Source organism: Doryrhamphus excisus, linkage group LG12, assembly GCF_037039965.1.
Source record: "Doryrhamphus excisus strain RoL-2023G ecotype Guam linkage group LG12, RoL_Dexc_Guam_v1.1, whole genome shotgun sequence".
In the NCBI taxonomy this organism is placed as follows: Eukaryota; Metazoa; Chordata; class Actinopteri; order Syngnathiformes; family Syngnathidae; genus Doryrhamphus; species Doryrhamphus excisus.
The window spans coordinates 2,667,657-2,686,458 of record NC_136368.1 but is presented as its reverse complement, the minus strand read 5'-3'; the positions used below and the strand labels follow the sequence as shown (position 1 = coordinate 2,686,458).

Sequence of the window (18,802 nt, the reverse complement as noted above, 5' to 3'; positions counted from 1 at the left end):
AATATTTCCATTACATTGTTAATATTTGAGTTAAAGTTAATACTTTGTTTTAATATTTGAAAATGTTTTATATATTTATATATTCGTTTTATACTAAGTATAAATTATTTTACATTGTATTAAAATTTTTGTTACCATTTTACACAAATTTTTAGTACGTGTTTTTAGGTATTTTTTAATAAGTATATCACATATTTTGTAATTTTTTTAGATGTTCACAGTAAGTAAAATAATTTGATTGTTGATTTGTTATTCTTGTATTTTATTCATAAGTTTTAGATATTGCTAAAAGTATAATTTTGAAAATCATTTTACAGTGTATTTTAATTTTGTTTTGTAAGTTTTTACTTTTAGATAGCCCTTTTGTAATATTTTTATGTAAAGCTGTTTCATTCCCATTTCTGCTGGGGTTTTTTTTAACTTCTGACTACTTTCTTCTTAGAATTGAATGACCGTCTCCCACAATATTTGAGTCTACATATTGTGTCTTCTTGACTTTAGGTCTTGTAAAAACGCGGTGAAAACGCAGTTTGTCACTACCGGGTGTGACCACTAGATGGCGGCAGATCAGGCAAGGTCTTCCGGCAGAGGAAGCTTTAACAAAAACTCACAAAAAGTCAAAGTAACCAAGTTTTTGAAAGGATTTTCCAAGCATGGTCTTCTGTTGGACTGTGAACCTTCTACTCCATCCTTCCAAGCGCTGCCCTCCTCTGAGTTCGAAAGAAAGAAGTTAATCTTCGGATATTTAGCTCCTGTGTGCTTTGCTGAGCCGCTTCTTGCTTGTGCCTACTTGCTATGAGAGTCCATTTGCGGATGAGATAGTGACTGGAGGAGGCGTCCTGCCCTCTTTTGGTAGCCAGGAAGCTGTGGTCCACCTCTCAGAGAGGCTGACAGAGGGCGGACGAGGCGAGCGCTCTCTTTTCCAGCAGGCTTGGAAGTCAATCAGAGCTTTCTCACTGCCAGCGGCGAGGACACGTTCCTTTCAACCACGTCGGTCTGAACTTCCGACGGAAATATTTTCCGGAGTGCGGGTGGTCTGGGAAAGATGGAAAACTAAAGGTGAGTACGAGTTTCTGTCCTGATGTGCTGAGCCTCTGTGAAATGATCCTTGTGTATACTTCATGTACTTTTTGCTGTCTGGGTGTACTCTCATGTCCTGCTGTGACCAATGGATGATATTTGATGCTGTGGCGAGATAGAACAATGGCAGAGGGCTCCATCCTTCAACATGTTTGCATGTTTCCAGCATAGATAGATACCGTACATGGAGAAAAGGGCCACTGGTGTCTGAGGTGGAGTGCGGCAGTTAATGGGCACGGCAGGAGTTGAGAGCACTTCCTGTTTGCGTGGTTGTCAACAGAATTATTAGATTGCCGTCAATCCATCTTGTCCTGTTTGCCGTGCGGCCAGACCTTTTGTGCCGCTCGGCCGACGCGTGTAAACTCCATCTCCATGTAGAACGCCAACGCCCTACACCGGCAGCATCTTCGTTGTGTCGTCTGCAGCGGTGGGCCGGCTGGGCTGAGGACCACTTAGGAGCCGCCCGTGGAGCTCCCGTGGGAGCAGCTGGAGGTTATACAGTTTGAACACATGAAAAGGAAATGACTTTAGGAGAGGAACGTCAACCTTAATGAGGCGAGTGTTCTGCTGGAAATATTAAATGGCATTATTACATACTATGTTATCATACAATAACTATTGAAATTGGTTATTCTTATTCAGTAAAAATCATCAATAATATATTTAGGCAGTATACTGTACTTGTATTATCACATATTTATACATCATGTCCCCCTTTTGGGAAATGACATGTGTTCCAAGCAAGCATATAAGACATATAAGATACCTTGCAAGGGAGAACCTGAATGGCTGACAGGAAGTGACATCAGGGTTTGACTGTTGATGGACAATGATGATGATGTTGTGATGATGATTATGATGTTATTATTATTGTTATTGTTATTGTGCATGTGGTGAAATGCGCAATAAAAGCAGCTGGGTAGAGTTATTCGACACTGACAAGTTCAATGACTCGTGCTGCATTTGTGTTTTACTTCATTTAGCATTTATTTTTATACTTGAAAATGCTTCAATAGGGCAAAATATATGTCGAATTTGCGTTGCCACTCTACTTTATTGTAAATATTTAAGACTTTCAGTCATTGTAATTTATTCCACCCCCGGCCCGCCTACGGACACGCCTACTCCGCTGTGATTGGTCACACTCCGTGCTAACGCGTGAATTCTTCACAGTTCAGCAGAGCTAGCAGGACGTCTACAGCTTGTATTAGGGAATGCCCATATAAGGACGTCCGGCTCGATGTGACGTCACAGATTTGACGTCCAAAAGAGCAAACCGCATTATCTGAAACTTTGGTATCGGTTTAACACAAATACAAAATTCTAATAAGTAGAAAGCGCATAAAACTACTGCTATGCTAGTGAAATGTAGTACTGTGGCCAGTAGGTGTCAGTCATGCCACAAACCACGAATTGCATCAAATTACGTCACACTGTGGAGTCAGCCTTGGCATGTAGAGTGAAAAATGTTCTCCTCCTGGTAGGGTTTTTGCTTCTTATTTCTCCTTTCCTCACCACTCAGTTTGAAACCCTTTCTTATTATTACAATTCTTCATTGGAAGTTAACAAGTTAGCATGCTAGCATGGTATGTAGGCGTGGCCTTCTCTTTTGTCCATGCTGTGGTCCCGTAGCCTAAGCGTTAGCAATATGATATAAACAACGAATAACGGTGACTATGGGTTGTTTTTCATGCCTATATTGCTTTAATAATGGTGAAAATGTGTGTTTAGGAAGTCCTAAACATGTTTTAGATGCTCTAACTACGATAATATTTCATTTATTAACTTTAAATCCAGCATTGGAGTCCTACTTTGAACCAATTGATCGCGATAGACGAGGGACGACTGTAGCATTGATCGGCAAAATACAGACAGTAGTTCAGTTCAGTAGTCTTGTCATATTACTAGGGCTAAAATGTCAAAACCAGCATGTTTTCTCATTAATTTCATTTAAGAAAGTTGCCATTTTTACCGTCATTAATGTCATCCAACTCACAAAGCACTAGTCCTATGAATTCATGTCCTCATTGTCTCTCGGCTACCGCGAGATGCATTGAGGTACACCTCGAAAATCACAATAACATCTTTATCATGCACGTACGTATGTGTGGTCTAAATAAACAGAAATACAAAGACAAACAGTAAGTGGATATTCTTTTCTCTTATTAAGGTTATTCTTAACAGCTGAAGTACAATAATATGATAAAGATAATACATCCACACTAATAGATCCATGTGAACTTCTCCTGTGTCACTGTGGTGTCTTTGAATGCAACTCTTCATTCATTGTTGTGCTACTATGATTGAGACTAATGTTAGGCAATTACATTGAATACACTAGATATATTATATTTGTATTTATTTATGTTTTTTGTATTTATTTATTGTGTACGTGTGGGTGGGTGGACGTGCGTTGTGCTTGAACGTTGACATGTTGGATGCACGCCGGCGATGCTGACAGGTTGCAGATAAAGCGGAGTGAAGCATTTGAAGCTTCAAAGCTTCCGCTGGTATCTGGAGTGGCATGTGAGGAGTTGGCGGCAGACATCTCTAGAGGTCCGTGGCGGCTCCACCTCATCATGCCAACATGCAGCCAAGGTTAAACGGCTCTGGATTATTATTATTTTTTTCATCAAGTGATGTTTTTCCCACTGCCGATACTTACAGTATATGAAAATTCAATCTCGCCAAGCTAACGTACTACAACAGACAAACATCACCTGCAATGACTGAAGTATCTAAAGTATCTCTACTTTGACGTGAGAATCAATTTTACAGCATGGATATTGATATTTCAGCTATTGATATTTCAGTGTCTATCCACACATCACTACAACAAGGAACAGTGTGAATGTGTGAGTCTATATTATGTCTTACTTATACCTAATATTTCATGTCTAGAGGGCTCTAATAATGTTAAAACATGTATTTAGAATGTGGTTAAAAAGTTTTTTATCTTGTTTTCTCTTATTACGTCTACTGAGTAATATGAGTGTAAATGTGATTATAGGGGTGTTATTTCATGTCTACAAGGCTCTAATAATTTAAAAAAGTGTATTTAGAAGGTTGTTAACAGGTTTTCTATGTCTTCTTTTCTTTTATGTCTGCCATACTGGGTGGTGAGAGTGTAAAGGTGACTATAGGGGTGTTATTTCATGTCTAGAGGGCTCTAATAATTTTAAAAAGTGTATTTAGAAGGTTGTTAACAGGTTTTCTATGTCTTCTTTTCTTTTATGTCTGCCACATTGGGTAATGGGAGTGTAAAGGTGACTATAGGGGTGTTATTTCATGTCTAGAGGGCTCTAATAATGTTAAAAGTGTGTTTACAATGAGGCAAACAGATTTTCTCTGCTTAATATGTCCTGTTTTCTCTTGTTTTCTCTACTGTATTGAGTAATGGGAGTGTAAAAGTGACTATAGGGGTGTTTGTTTAATGTCTAGAGGGCTCTAATAATATTAAATGTCTATTCAGAAGGTGGTCAACAGAATTTCCGTGCTTAATATATGTTGTTTTCTCGTATTTTGTCTGCTATATTGAGTACTGGGAGTGTAAAAGTGATTACAGGGCTGTTAATTCATGTCTAGAGTGCTCTAATAATTTTATAAAGTGTGTTTACAAGGAGGTAAATATGTTTTCTGTGCTTAATATGTCTTGTTTTCTCTTTTTATGTCCACTATATTGAGTAAAGGGGGTGTGAAGGTAACTATGGGGTGTTATTTCATGTCTAAAGCGCTCTTATAATGTTTTTTTTTCACTGGTTTGCGGTGGGACCCAGCACCACCCCTTTATGACCCAAACTGATCAAATTTGTCAAATAGACAAGACGAACTATAAACAACATGGAGGACAAGGAGGATGCTATTAGAAGCTTAGTGTGGCGCTGCGTGCCATCACACCTGTGCATCCCAGCGCTTGCTGGAGGAGCTTGTAGTGATTGATTCCATGCAGAGCCGAGTGTGCACGTATAGGACGATGATGATACCGAAGGTACAAAGCTCTGCAGGCTGAAGTGCATTCATATTTAATGTTGCAATGGACTCCCTCACACATCACAGCAGTCAGGCCTATTAGCAGGATGAATGTGCTCAGGCTGCTCGGGGAGGGAAGTCTCACCTGCCATTCATCATCCTCACGTCACATCTTCATTTTATCCAAGATAATTAGCTCTAATTTTACCTCCGCTGGCAGGAATTTGGATGTGGTCTCCATGGTTCCTGCCGTCAGCTCAGCTTCTTCATCGTCTTTAAAGCACACGCTGGTACATTGTACATAAAGTCAGTGCTAGTACTACTAGCACATGACTACTACCAGAAGAAGCAGAGTATAGAGGGGGAGGAGCCACCTGCTGTGGCCCAGCAAGGTGCACTGTATTCGGGCACACGTTCCGAGCAGCCAATGTGGCAAACCTTTTGCACTTTTCTTCATATAATCCCGGTGCACCCCTTCCATTATGTGTTTGCTCCTCCTCTCGTGTGTTCAGGCCTTTCTGACGCAAGAGGCTGGCCGTTGCGTCTGAAGGTGCAGGATGAGAAGATGGCGCAGCTGCTTGTACCGCCAGGACCAGACAGCTTCCGCCGCTTTAGTCGCGAGTCCCTCGCCGCCATCGAGAAGCGGATCGCCGAGGAACACGCCAAAAAACCCAAGGGAGAGAAGAGGAAGCGCAACGATGCGGACGACCTCAAGCCCAGTCGCGACTTGGAGGCGGGCAAGTCCCTCCCCCTGCTGTACGGGGACGCTCCCAAAGGCTTGGTGTCCACACCGGTGGAGGACCTGGATCCATACTACAGGAACCAGAAAGTAGGTTTGATGGAAGGAAGACGTCAGGTCAGGATGGATGCGTGCTGACATGATGCACATCAGCAGCCTAGCAAATAGGATTAGTGGGGTCTGTGCAGGGAACATCAGGCCAAGTGCGGCTTAATGATGTGAAGTGCTGATGTGATTAGTCAACATGTCTTTTGTCTCCTCTGCAGACTTTCATAGTCATAAACAAAGGAAACATCATCTTCCGATTCAACGCCGCTCCCGCCCTTTACCTCCTGAGCCCCTTCAACCCTCTTAGAAGAATATCCATTTGGATTTTGGTTCACTCATATCCTTTTGGTCACATGACATGCTTCCGCCATGACATGCTCTGTATACACGACAAACATCCAGTATGGAGAGACATTTATGTCTTTTTATCTTTTTATACGCTAACCGAGGTACCGTTGCAATGCCATCCATGCATCAAAAGTGATACCAAAGTATTGCAAACAACAAAAAATTCACTGTCTTGGTAAAAAATAGAAACCGAGGGTGTGGAAGTTTGCATATTTATTTGTTTGTGTGCCAGCTTGGGGCTCCCGTAAAAATAACTCAAGCTAGTTTTGATTTTTGATGTCAGCTTGGTTGTCTTCCAAGGACTTTCAGTGAGACGAATTAATGATTACGATGAATGAGATTTTTTTTTCCTATTTGCCTTTTTGCCTTTGCCTATTGGCAAAGAGAGCACATATTTTTGAGCACAAATGCACTGTATTGGTTAGTGCAGCTCTCTATAGCATGTCATCGGATTGCACACATGTACCTTGGTTAACGACCGCCTCGGTTAGCACTTTTTCCTGTTACCATCACAGATTTTTACGTTGCCATCTTGGATCGTGTGTCCAAAATGTGTGTGTTTATATCAAAGTTGTAGTGTGTAATGACCACGCTCCCAATATGCTGTTTTTGTGCTTGTTGTCCTTTTTGTTAGACAACAATGGTGTCCTGTCTTGGTTAAATTATGTTAAAATTGTCCACTTAGATGTAATCTTGAATGAATGTAACATTTGGTGATATTGTATTGTCTGTAAAATGTGATTTGTGTTAACATATTAGCGTGTCTGTGATGAATTGGCTTTCCAGGAACATATGACTTGGTTAGAGTCCAGTTTGGTTTGAGTACAAGTGAATGACGTTAACCAGGGCACCACTTGGCCTTGACGTAGATGAATGCAAACGTTGATGGTTCCTTGACACGCGTGTGCACGTTGTTCAGCGTGGTGATCATGTGCACCATCCTCACCAACTGTGCTTTTATGACGCTCAGTCGGCCGCCTGACTGGGCCAAGAATGTGGAGTAAGTTTTTTCTTGACGTCCGCCAAGTAAGGAAGCGTTGAGGCTGGCGATGGCGGCGTGATGTGTTTGTCTCCAACAGGTACACCTTCACCGGCATCTACACCTTTGAATCCCTGGTGAAAATCTTAGCCCGAGGGTTCTGCGTAGGCAAGTTCACCTTTCTTAGAGACCCGTGGAACTGGCTGGACTTCTCTGTCATCGTCATGGCGTGAGTATTCCTGCTCAAAAGTGGGAGATAAAAAGATAAAAAAGATGGAAATGTCTCTCCATGCTTCCCCGCAGGTACGTCACAGAGTTTGTCAACCTGGGAAACTTTTCGGCGCTGCGCACGTTCAGGGTGCTGAGAGCTTTCAAGGCTATTTCTGTGATCCCAGGTAAGATGCATTTATAGTTGATGTCGCTGGCCATGACGAGCTAGCTCTTGCTGTTCGATCCCACTCCCGGAAGTGACGCCATGGGAGTATTATCACCTGTCAGCTAAAGCAGAGTAAACAAAGGCTTCTCCAGGTAGATGCTGGACTTCACTAGATTTTTTTATCCAAATAGTAGCCATGCCAAAATGATGCGTTGCTGCTGGATGTTAAAATATATATTTCACATAGTATTATAATATATAATTTCAAATATTAATAAAAAGAAAATGAATAAATAAAAATTAAAAAATAAAATAAAAAAAATTAAAAAACATATATTTTTATTTATATTTATATATATAATATATAAATATTAAAAATATAATAAAAATTATTTTAATTATTTATTTGGGGGAGTTTGTTTTATGTAATATGAATGAATAAAAAATATAATTTTTAATAATATTACAAATGAAATAAAAACTATAACTATATTAAAAATACATAAAAATCTAGTCAAAAAATCAATCAAAACCATCAGTGCCTTTTTGATGTGCATTATTTCCATGGGTACAAAATGGACGGAAAACATTGAGCAAGAAAAATTCTGCATCTTTGGGTTTTTTTCTGTTTTTATAATTATTACTAAATTATGTTATTATTTAGTACTGTTTTTTTAAATAGTTTTTACTGAATATAATATGAATATATATATATATAATATATAATATATATTTTTGAGATAATATTGACAATAAAAGATGAAGCTACTGTATTAAAAAGTATATTTTAGTGAGTGTTTAAAATGATGATTTAGTAAATATCCAGAAAGAATGTTTCAGCATGTGCGTGTGTTGTTTAGGTCTGAAGACCATCGTGGGCGCATTGTTCCAGTCAGTGAAGAAGCTGTCGGACGTGATGATCCTCACCGTCTTCTGCTTGAGCGTGTTCGCCCTGATCGGCCTGCAGTTATTCATGGGCCACCTGAAGCAGAAGTGCGTCTTCATGCCCGTACACAACCACTCCGTGCTCAACGCCACCTACTCCGACGACGCCTTCCTCAACGCCACGGAACCCGCTCCCCATGAAGCGCCCTTCAACTGGACCGAGTACTCGCTGGATCGGCGTGAGTATAGTCCGGGGATGATGCAATGAAGGCTGACTTGGGATGTGCGGCGGTAACGTGCCATGCCCTCGTGCAGGGAACCACTACTACCTGCCGGACAAGCGGGATCCTTTGCTGTGTGGGAACGGCAGCGAGGCCGGGTAAGAAAAGATCAGCTAAACCGAGCAGGGGTGCGGAAGGTGAGGTGTGCCGTGCTTTCCCTGCAGGCAGTGTCCTGAGGGCTTTTCCTGCATCAAGGTGGGGAAGAACCCGGACTACGACTACACCAGCTTCGACTCCTTCGGATGGGCCTTCCTGTCGCTTTTTCGACTCATGACGCAGGACTACTGGGAGAACCTCTACCAGCAGGCAGGCACACACCGCACCACTTGTGCAGGGGTGTCAAACTCACACATTACATCACACTTGGCTTTTTCTTTTACCAACAAACCCCAACTAAATTCTTTACAAATTCATTCCAAATAGAATTAATAAAAAAAAATAAGTAATATAGCTATACTTAAGAGTATTATATCAAGTACATGGAAGTTTATTTTTTTAAAAATATACACTACCGTTCAAAAGTTTGGGGTCACCCAGACAATTTTGTGTTTTCCATGAAAAGTCACACTTTTATTTACCACATGAGTTTTAAAATGAATAGAAAATATAGTCAAGACATTGATAAGGTTAGAAATAATGATTTGTATTTGAAATAATAATTTTTTCCTTCAAACTTTGCTTTCGTCAAAGAATCCTCCATTTGCAGCAATGACAGCATTGCAGACCTTTGGCATTCTAGCTGTTAATTTGTTGAGGTAATCTGGAGAAATTTCACCCCACACTTCTAGAAGCACCTCCCACAAGTTGGATTGGCTGGATGGGCACTTCTTGCGTACCATACGGTCAAGCTGCTCCCACAACAGCTCAATGGGGTTTAGATCTGGTGACTGCGCTGGCCACTCCATTACAGATAGAATACCAGCTGCCTGCTTCTTCTCTAAATAGTTCTTGCACAATTTGGAGGTGTGCTTTGGGTCATTGTCCTGTTGTAGGATGAAATTGGCTCCAATCAAGCGCTGTCCACAGGGTATGGCATGGCGTTGCAAAATGGAGTGATAGCCTTCCTTATTCAAAATCCCTTTTACCTTGAACAAATCTCCCACCTTACCAGCACCAAAGCAACCCCAGACCATCACGTTACCCCCACCTTGCTTGACAGATGGTGTCAGGCACTCTTCCAGCATCTTTTCAGTTGTTCTGCGTCTCACAAATGTTCTTCTGTGTGATCCAAACACCTCAAACTTTGATTCGTCCGTCCATAACACTTTTTTCCAATCTTCCTCTGTCCAATGTCTGTGTTCTTTTGCCCATATTAATCTTTTTCTTTTATTGGCCAGTCTCAGATATGGTTTTTTCTTTGCCACTCTGCCCTGAAGGCCAGCATCCCGGAGTCGCCTCTTCACTGTAGATGTTGACACTGGCGTTTTGCGGGTACTATTTAATGAAGCTGCCAGTTGAGGACCTGTGAGGCGTCTATTTCTCAAACTAGAGACTCTAATGTACTTATCTTCTTGCTTAGATGTGCAGCGGGGCCTCCCACTTCTCTTTCTACTCTGGTTAGAGCCTGTTTGTGCTGTTCTCTGAAGGGAGTAGTACACACCGTTGTAGGAAATCTTCAGTTTCTTGGCAATTTCTTGCATGGAATAGCCTTCATTTCTAAGAACAAGAATAGACTGTCGAGTTTCACATGAAAGTTCTCTTTTTCTGGTCATTTTGAGCGTTTAATCGACCCCACAAACGTGATGCTCCAGATACTCAACCTGCTCAAAGGAAGGTCAGTTTCATAGAGTCTCTAACCAGCTAAACTGTTTTCAGCTGTGCCAACATGATTGCACAAGGGTTTTCTAATCATCCATTAGCCTTTTGACGCAATGAGCAAACACATTGTACCATTAGAACACTGGAGTGATAGTTGCTGGAAATAGGCCTCTATACACCTATGTAGATATTACACTAAAAACCAGACATTTGCAGCTAGAATAGTCATTTACCACATTAACAATGTATAGAGTGTATTTCTGATTAGTTTAAAGTTATCTTCGTTGAAAAAAACAGTGCTTTTCTTAAAAAAATAAGGAAATTTCTAAGTGACCCCAAACTTTTGAACGGTAGTGTATATATACAAATATTGTAAAAAGCATCCAAATCAAACAAAGATAAGTGCCTTTTTTCCAGGCCTTTGTGTTTGTCAAAATGTACACAATACATTTAGCCAGAAAAACGATTTAATGTGCAACTACAATGATAATTACATCCAATTTTATGTAAAATTATATCACTTTTGGAAATTTGGGCCATTATTTTAAAACATACAGTCAGCAAGCATATTTTTGTATGACTACTTTTCTTTATTATTAGCATATTAACTCTTAAACTCGGCCACAAACGTTCAGCAAATACAAATACGTAATTATTGTTGTAGTTGCACATCCAAAGAAACTTCCCCTACTTATTCTAGATAATAATGTATTTCTACCTGCGATTAAAATGTGATTAATTCCGAGTTAACTGTGAACAAAGTGCGATTAATCGCGATCAAATCTTTTTATCCATTTACAGCCCTAATATATATGTATATATACATGAATCAAGAAAGAATAAGTGTCTTTTTTAAAATATATATATTTTTACTTAATATAATATGAATATTAAAAAAGTAAAAAATATATGTATATATGCACATATATTTAAATAATATTAACAATAAAATAAACACTACAATGATATTAAGAGGTGCTACATAAACAAAAAAAATTAATAAATAAAAATGTGTATTAAAATATTGTCAATAAAATGAAAAACAATAAATAAATCAAATCAAATGAAAAAGTCTTTGGGGGCCACATAACTCGGTTCGGCAGCCCCAATGTGCTTCATTGTCCTCAGCCTTTGTGCTTTGCCTTCACCTCATGTGTTTGTTCAACCCCTTTGTCTTTCCCAAAGGCTGCTCGGCTTCTCACGTTACCGTGCCAAAAGAAAGGCAAGGTGGGAGTGATGAGCAGGTGCAGGAGGAAGAAAGACAAACACGGGATGACGGATGAGCGCTTCACCTTTCAAAGGCGCTTTGTGATGTTTAGCTTGTGCTGTCCGACCCTTGGTCCAAACAATATCATGTAGATCCATACATTGACCCCCAACATGTCTCATTTACGTCTATTAACGTCTATTTACGTCTCATTTAGTACGTCTATTTATGTCTCATTTTGGACATCTGTTTACGTCTGACTTGTCTTCTTGGAGACCTTCTTCCATCACAGTCACATCCCAGGACCCGACTCAGCCTGCCATATTGTTTTATGGAACATGCACAATTATAAAAGCACTCATTTCTTTATTTGAATGACAGTACTATTATTTTATTATTATCATTTTTTTTCTGCAAAAGCCTGGAAATAATGCATACTTTTATATAGTACTTTGTGTACAAAAGTTTACATGCACTTATAAAGAACATAATGTTAGAAGAATAATTATAGGTTAACAGAAAAAGTGACCAAATTTCAAAATTAACAAACATTTTTTGCCTGCAAAAGCCTGGAAATAATGCACAATATCAACGCATTGATTTAATTGAACATTTATTGTTGTTTTTTTTTACAATATTTAAACAAAACAGTTCATGTTATTTCATCTGTAATATTATGTGTAAAATGTAAACAGTAAATCTGAGTAGATTATAAACTTGTGTGTTTGCCGGAACAGACGCTGCGGGCGTCGGGAAAGCCGTACATGGTGTTCTTCGTACTGGTGATTTTCCTGGGCTCCTTCTACCTCATCAACCTGATCCTGGCCGTGGTGGCCATGGCGTACGAGGAGCAGAGCCAGGCCACCATCAAGGAGGCTCAGGAGAAGGAGGAGGAGTTTCAGGCTGTGTTGGAGCAGCTCAGACGGCAGCAGGAAGACGCTCAGGTCAGACGGACGCCTTCATCCTTTCTATCCGTTTTCCTTCTCTGATGTTTGGATTTGATTCATGGATTACAATATTTATTTTATTTTTGTTATCTCATAATGTTATGACTTCAACTCTACGCTACTACTACTACTAATAATAATAATATTCCAAGTTTATTCTCATAACATTTTTTCTCTTGACAACACCATTGTTTGTCTTCATTTTCCGGTTTTTCCTCATCATTCTGACTTTATTTCCATAATATGATATTTTTCCCCAACCTGTAGTATTTCAAGTCTAAGCTCTGAACATGGAGTGGCTGTCGTCGTTTTAGTGAAAGGATGGCGTTGTTGTTGCATGAAAGGGAAATGTCACCTTCTCTAATCCAATCCTAGAAATGCTTGATCTTGTTAGGAGAGATCAAACGGAGAGCTTGACATTCTGCTGTGTCCCCGCCCAGGCGGCGGCGGTGTCCGGCGAGCGCGGGGAGGTCAGCGACGGTCCAGGCGGCGCCGAGAGCTCCTCGGAAACCTCCAAGCTCAGCTCCAAGAGCGCCAAAGAGAGATGCAACAGGCGAAGGAAAAGGAAGGAGGAAGAGAAGGTCCCCGCATCCGAGTCCCAGGAGAGCATGAAGAAGGCCCGATGCCGCTTCTCCATGGAGCCCAACTTACTCCACCGTGACATGAAGTGCTCCTCCGCCCACCAGGTTCACAACCCTTTCCACTCGCATCTCCTCCTTCTATAACATAAAGTGCTAAGAGGTGCTCCTCAAACACCATGGAGCGCCGGAACAGTCCGTTGTCTTCACCCGCCTTCCTACTCCGTACGCACAACGCACCTTTTCACCGTGCTAGCACTGACAGCCACAAACTATAAACAACCGTGTCAGAAATATATATCATATTTTTTAGACATATTTTCATTTGTTTTTTTCATTTTAACTTTTTGTATATTACTTTATAATATAGATATATTTATATTTCTAATATTTGAAAAATATATGTAATTATTTTTCCATATTTTAAACATTTTCAAATATTTTTAAATTAAAAGAATATTTTTTTTAATAATTTATTTTTAATTAATACAATATGAACATATAAAATAAGTTTTAAAGCATTACAGTATATATAATACTTTAAATAATATTACAAATTAAATGATATAAAAAAATTATATATAAGTATTTCTTATATTTTAAACATTTTCAAATATTTTAAAAATAATTCAATATTAAAAGAAAATTTAGAAATAGGTTTTTACTTAATTTAATATCAATATATAACATTTTATATATACAACGTTATAGTATATACATGTAATGTTTTAAATAATATTATAAAAAGATAAAAATGAAAAATAGAACTATATTATTAAGTACTGTTTTATAAACAATGAAAATATACATTATAATACTGTAAACATTTTTAATGTCAATTTTTTTTAACACATTATGTTTTACTAAATATAATATGAATGTATACCAAATAAAATAAACATACAATACCTAAAATATTTTAGAAACATATTAAAAATTACAATAAAAAGAACTTTATTAAAATGTACCATAGGAAAATAAAAATAAATTCAATCCAATTCAAATATTGGTAAAAATGTAGTGAAAAATGTGAAATCAGAAAGCATGGGTTTCATCTCCAGCAATATGGCACCCGGGCCACATGTTGGTGTCCTTTATGCCACGTAGAATGGTGTCAGGTGTACACGTGATGGAGTCGTGTTGTGTGGTTGGATTGTGCAGGCGCTGACTTTTCTATGCTTTTCTACGCTGCCTGGCCAAAACAAAGGTGAGACTCTCTAATGCCGAGTCACTACATGTATTTCTGTTCACCACGGTGCAATGTGTGATTCCAGTTGCTTTGGAATAAAGCCTGCTTGATTGGTTATTTCCCGGATGTGCTAATGATCCAATGGGACACTTTTATGACCTGCTAGCTTCCCGTTAGCTTCAGTGGTGACTTGTTCTGGGCAGGCAGTGTACCGCCAATAAGCTTTATTATTATCATACTTCAGTTGTTATTATTATTATTAGGGCTGTCAAAGTTTACGCTCACGTCATTATTTTTGTTGACACGCGAGTGACGTGCGCAAGTCCTGTTCCACCCTTGCAGCGATGACTTTGAAGCTCCAAGCGGAAACAAATATTGAGGAGAGTGAGAATGTACCGGAGCACTGCTGTTATTTTTTTAAATGGTCATTTATACAGTGTTACCTCAGCATACGAGCGTCCCAACTACGCAGCGTTTTTGTTTTTGTTTTTTTACATGTGAGCCTCCCACATTAAAAACAAAACTATTATCTGAGATTTTAAGAATGAAGTTGTACATGTATCAAAAATCCAGTAGCGTATAGTCAGTCATCGATATGTGCAGCGTGGGAGAGATTGTCGGAAGGTGTGTTCAAGGTCCCTCGGACAAAGCAGAGCTGGCAACAGTGAGGGGTGATGACTTCCTGTACGGGCATGGGTTGACAGCCCTAATGATTTGCTTTTGTGTTGTGCATGGCATGTGGCAGCTGACGTACTTTGTGCAGGAAGTGTTGTTATTTTCATGAAATGGAATGAAGGCGCCATAGCTTCATTTTCCCATCGTCATCATCATCACGATCATCATCATCATCATCATTGCTGCTGATGTCACCAAGATGCTTTTTTATTTCCATCACCATCATGACCACTTCCTCCATCATGGTCATCATCATGGTACATGCGGCTTTTCATTTGCTTTCTTCTCAACGCTTCATCCTCATCCTCATCGTCATGGCAGCCCTGGTTGATATGAGCATCTGAAAGTTGCCGGCCGTGTATTCGTCCTTGCTACTGAAGAATATCTTTCTCTCTTAGTCCTTTCTGAGTATTCACGGACCCCCATTCTCATCCAGACGGAACAGCAGGACCAGCGTTTTCAGTGACGTGGGCTCAGAAAATGATTTTGCGGATGATGAGAACAGCATTTTTGAAGACAGCCAGACCGGAAGGAACTCTTTGTTTTTCCCCCGCCACAGCAGCAGCATCAGCCAGTCCAGCTTCTTTCCACATCCGCTCCTTTCGCCCCGCAGGACCAAGCGCAGCTCTGTAGACTGCAACGGGGTGGTGTCCTTAATGGGGACCCATTCTATCCCATTGTCACCCCTGGGCCGCTTCTTTCCTAAAGTGACAGTAGATATGAGCTCCACTAGAGACAAAGTAAGGAAGGCTTGTCCTCTCTAGTCCCTCTTTGCCGTGACATGATAAAAAAAAAACAAGCTGAAATATGAAATGATCAATGAGTGGGGACTGTAACGCTGGTTGATAGATACAGTATCCATACTTGTGCAGCCATTTTTGTCACACTACATTATTCATCCATCCATGCTTCCATCCATTTTCTTCTGCTTATCCGGGACCAGGTGGCGGGGGCAGCGGTTTCAGTAGTCCAGAATTTCCAAAAAAAATCAGAAAATCAAAATCCAGAAAATCAAGGAGTGTTTGATATTGTGAATGTATGTTCGCCAGGACCACATACTGTGCAGAGTTGAAGATACGTGCCATGACGGACATGGTTAAGGTCTTCCACGTGCACGTGTTTACTCCTGGCATCGCTTGCTACAAATAGTCTGCAGTTAGTCAAGTTTGGCCCCCACCTGTTCCGTTGAAGGTACTATATAACGGTATAATCCTTGTCTGGTCTAGTTCTCCTCCATCCTGTATCCCGTGTCCATTGACTGTCACCTGAAACCAGCTGAGCACTTGTGAGACATTCTCAACCTGAGGGTGGAGGAACACGAGGTGTTTAATGTCCACCGACTGTGTGACGCTTTGGAGAGTTCCATGCTCAAGAGGATAAGGCAGAGCTATAGAGCAATGGCATGCCGCACGGTGGCCTGGTGGTTAGCATCAGGAACATGTCCAGGGTGCAACCTGCCTATCGCCCAAAGTGAGGACAAGCAGAGTAGAAAATGGATGGATGGCTGGATAGCAACGGTGCTCACACTAAATATTCATAACACAGACACAGCTTTGACACAATAAAGGCTCTCCCTTCCCAAGGAGGCCACACAGCCAATTATGCAATGTTTAGTAAAGCATTTAGTGTTGTTACTCGTCCGTCTTAGCACTCACACCCACGTTGGTCCCGACAGGCTGACACCACCACGGACACGGAGGGAGGAACAAACCAGGAAGGTGCAAACGTTCTCGAGCACCCGGAGGTCCGGGACCGAACTCATAGCGTGGCAAGTGTCATAACCAGCACTGTGGAAGGTCGGTATGAGCGGCCGCCATATTTCAGCCTGCTTGTGATTCTTTATATGCTGAGAACGTTCTTTGTTTATTTTGCAACAGAGCTGGAGGAATCCAGGCAGAAGTGCCCTCCCTGCTGGTACGACTTTGCACACACCTTCCTCATCTGGGAATGTTGTCCAGCTTGGATGAAGATTAAGAAGATTGTTAAACTCATTGTGATGGACCCGTTTGTGGACTTAACCATCACGATCTGCATCGTCCTGAACACCTTGTTCATGGCCATGGAGCATTACCCAATGACCAAGAGCTTCTCCAGCATCCTGGTTGTGGGCAACATGGTGAGAGAAGTTGCATGGCGTGAGAAGTGGGATCTCTCATCGTTGTGACAAGCCGCTGTGTGTGTTTTTGGTAAGGTGTTCACTGGCATCTTCACGGCTGAGATGGTCCTCAAGATCATCGCTTTGGATCCGTACTATTACTTTCAGGAAGGGTGGAACATTTTTGATGGGATCATTGTCAGTTTGAGCTTGATGGAGCTGTGCTTGGCCAACGTGGTCGGCATGTCCGTCTTGAGATCGTTCAGATTGGTGAGTTCCACTATGAACGACCGAGCCATAAGTGGGGTTAGTTTGATCCGGTTTCTGTGCTTGTCTTTTTGTCTTGACAGTTGCGAGTGTTCAAGTTGGCCAAGTCATGGCCCACGCTCAACACCCTCATCAAAATCATTGGTAACTCAGTGGGGGCTTTGGGCAATCTGACGCTGGTGCTGGCCATTATCGTCTTCATCTTTGCTGTGGTGGGCATGCAGCTTTTTGGGAAAAGCTACAAGGAGTGTGTGTGTAAAATCTCCAGCGACTGCACTCTGCCCCGTTGGCACATGAATGACTTCTTCCATTCGTTCCTCATTGTGTTCCGAGTGCTATGTGGAGAGTGGATAGAGACCATGTGGGACTGCATGGAAGTGGCTGGAACAACCATGTGCATCATTGTCTACATGATGGTCATGGTTATTGGAAACCTCGTGGTACATTTTTCATCTCTTGTTTCAATTCATGAGTCCCGCTCATCGATAGGCCCAGCTAAATGATGCAAAGCTTTTGATTAGAACGTGTGCCATTTTGCGACCGTAACGCTCCAAAGTCCATATCATACGTCGTCTCATCATCCGACAGGTGCTGAACCTGTTCCTGGCCTTGCTGCTGAGTTCTTTCAGCGCCGACAACCTGGCCGCCACAGAGGACGACAGCGACACCAACAATTTGCAGATCGCGATCGGACGGATCCACAACGGCATCGCCTTTGTCAGATCGCTGCTGCGGAGCAGCTGCAGCAGCAGCGATCTGACGAAGAGCAGGCCAAACCAGGGCGATGATAAGTCTTCCCTTGATGACTTCCACAAAGCTTCGGGACCCAACGGCGTCCCCAACCACACCATCAAGGAGCTACCAAGGAACGGCAACGGCGACGTGACCGGAGTGGACAAGAGCGGGGACAAGTACATCGTCTGCAGCAAGACGGACGATTCCATCATGTCCTTCATCAACAACCCCAGCCTGACTGTCAACGTGCCCATCGCGGCGGGGGAGTCCGACTTTGAAAACCTAAACACGGAAGACTTCAGCAGTGTGTCGTCCGACGCGGGATGCCAGGTGGTAAGGATGCGCTTGGCATTTCTTCTTCTTTGCTGACAGATAGTTTGGAAGTTTCCACCAAGATTGACGTGAAGTTGTGTAGACAACGTGCCATTTCTATCTGTGCTAAATGTCCACTTCCTTGCTTTCAAACTATAGTTTCTGTTCTATTTACATTTTCTGTCTTTTCCTCATCCTCATTATGTCAAACACATGCGCCTGTTTGGCCAAAAATATTGTCAAAAACATTGCCATCTTCTGCCCAAAACATTGGCATTTTTAGCTAAAAACATTGGTATCTTTAAGCAAAAACATTGGCATTTTTTGGCTAAAA

The 18,802-nt window shown here is 41.1% G+C and overlaps 1 protein-coding gene across 3 annotated transcripts in view; it reads left to right on the top strand.

The window, feature by feature from the left end:
• Positions 1 to 790: 790 nt before the first annotated feature.
• LOC131135659 (sodium channel protein type 3 subunit alpha) overlaps positions 791 to 18,802 on the top strand; it is a 28,804-nt gene continuing 10,792 nt past the window's right edge. Inside the window, exons 1-17 of one of the 3 annotated variants that reach the window (XM_078795294.1) lie at positions 3,293 to 3,636; positions 5,562 to 5,878; positions 6,055 to 6,173; positions 7,095 to 7,184; positions 7,264 to 7,392; positions 7,467 to 7,558; positions 8,400 to 8,663; positions 8,740 to 8,803; positions 8,870 to 9,011; positions 12,408 to 12,614; positions 13,058 to 13,303; positions 15,458 to 15,799; positions 16,735 to 16,855; positions 16,937 to 17,175; positions 17,251 to 17,424; positions 17,505 to 17,861; positions 18,010 to 18,489. In XM_078795294.1, the coding sequence (XP_078651420.1) occupies positions 3,519 to 3,636; positions 5,562 to 5,878; positions 6,055 to 6,173; positions 7,095 to 7,184; positions 7,264 to 7,392; positions 7,467 to 7,558; positions 8,400 to 8,663; positions 8,740 to 8,803; positions 8,870 to 9,011; positions 12,408 to 12,614; positions 13,058 to 13,303; positions 15,458 to 15,799; positions 16,735 to 16,855; positions 16,937 to 17,175; positions 17,251 to 17,424; positions 17,505 to 17,861; positions 18,010 to 18,489 (3,501 nt within the window). In that variant the 5' untranslated portion in view covers positions 3,293 to 3,518. Of the gene's footprint in view, positions 1,060 to 3,292; positions 3,637 to 5,561; positions 5,879 to 6,054; positions 6,174 to 7,094; positions 7,185 to 7,263; positions 7,393 to 7,466; positions 7,559 to 8,399; positions 8,664 to 8,739; positions 8,804 to 8,869; positions 9,012 to 12,407; positions 12,615 to 13,057; positions 13,304 to 15,457; positions 15,800 to 16,734; positions 16,856 to 16,936; positions 17,176 to 17,250; positions 17,425 to 17,504; positions 17,862 to 18,009; positions 18,490 to 18,802 lie in introns of those variants that run through there. The other 2 variants (XM_058081830.2, XM_078795293.1) reach the window with 2 other exon arrangements.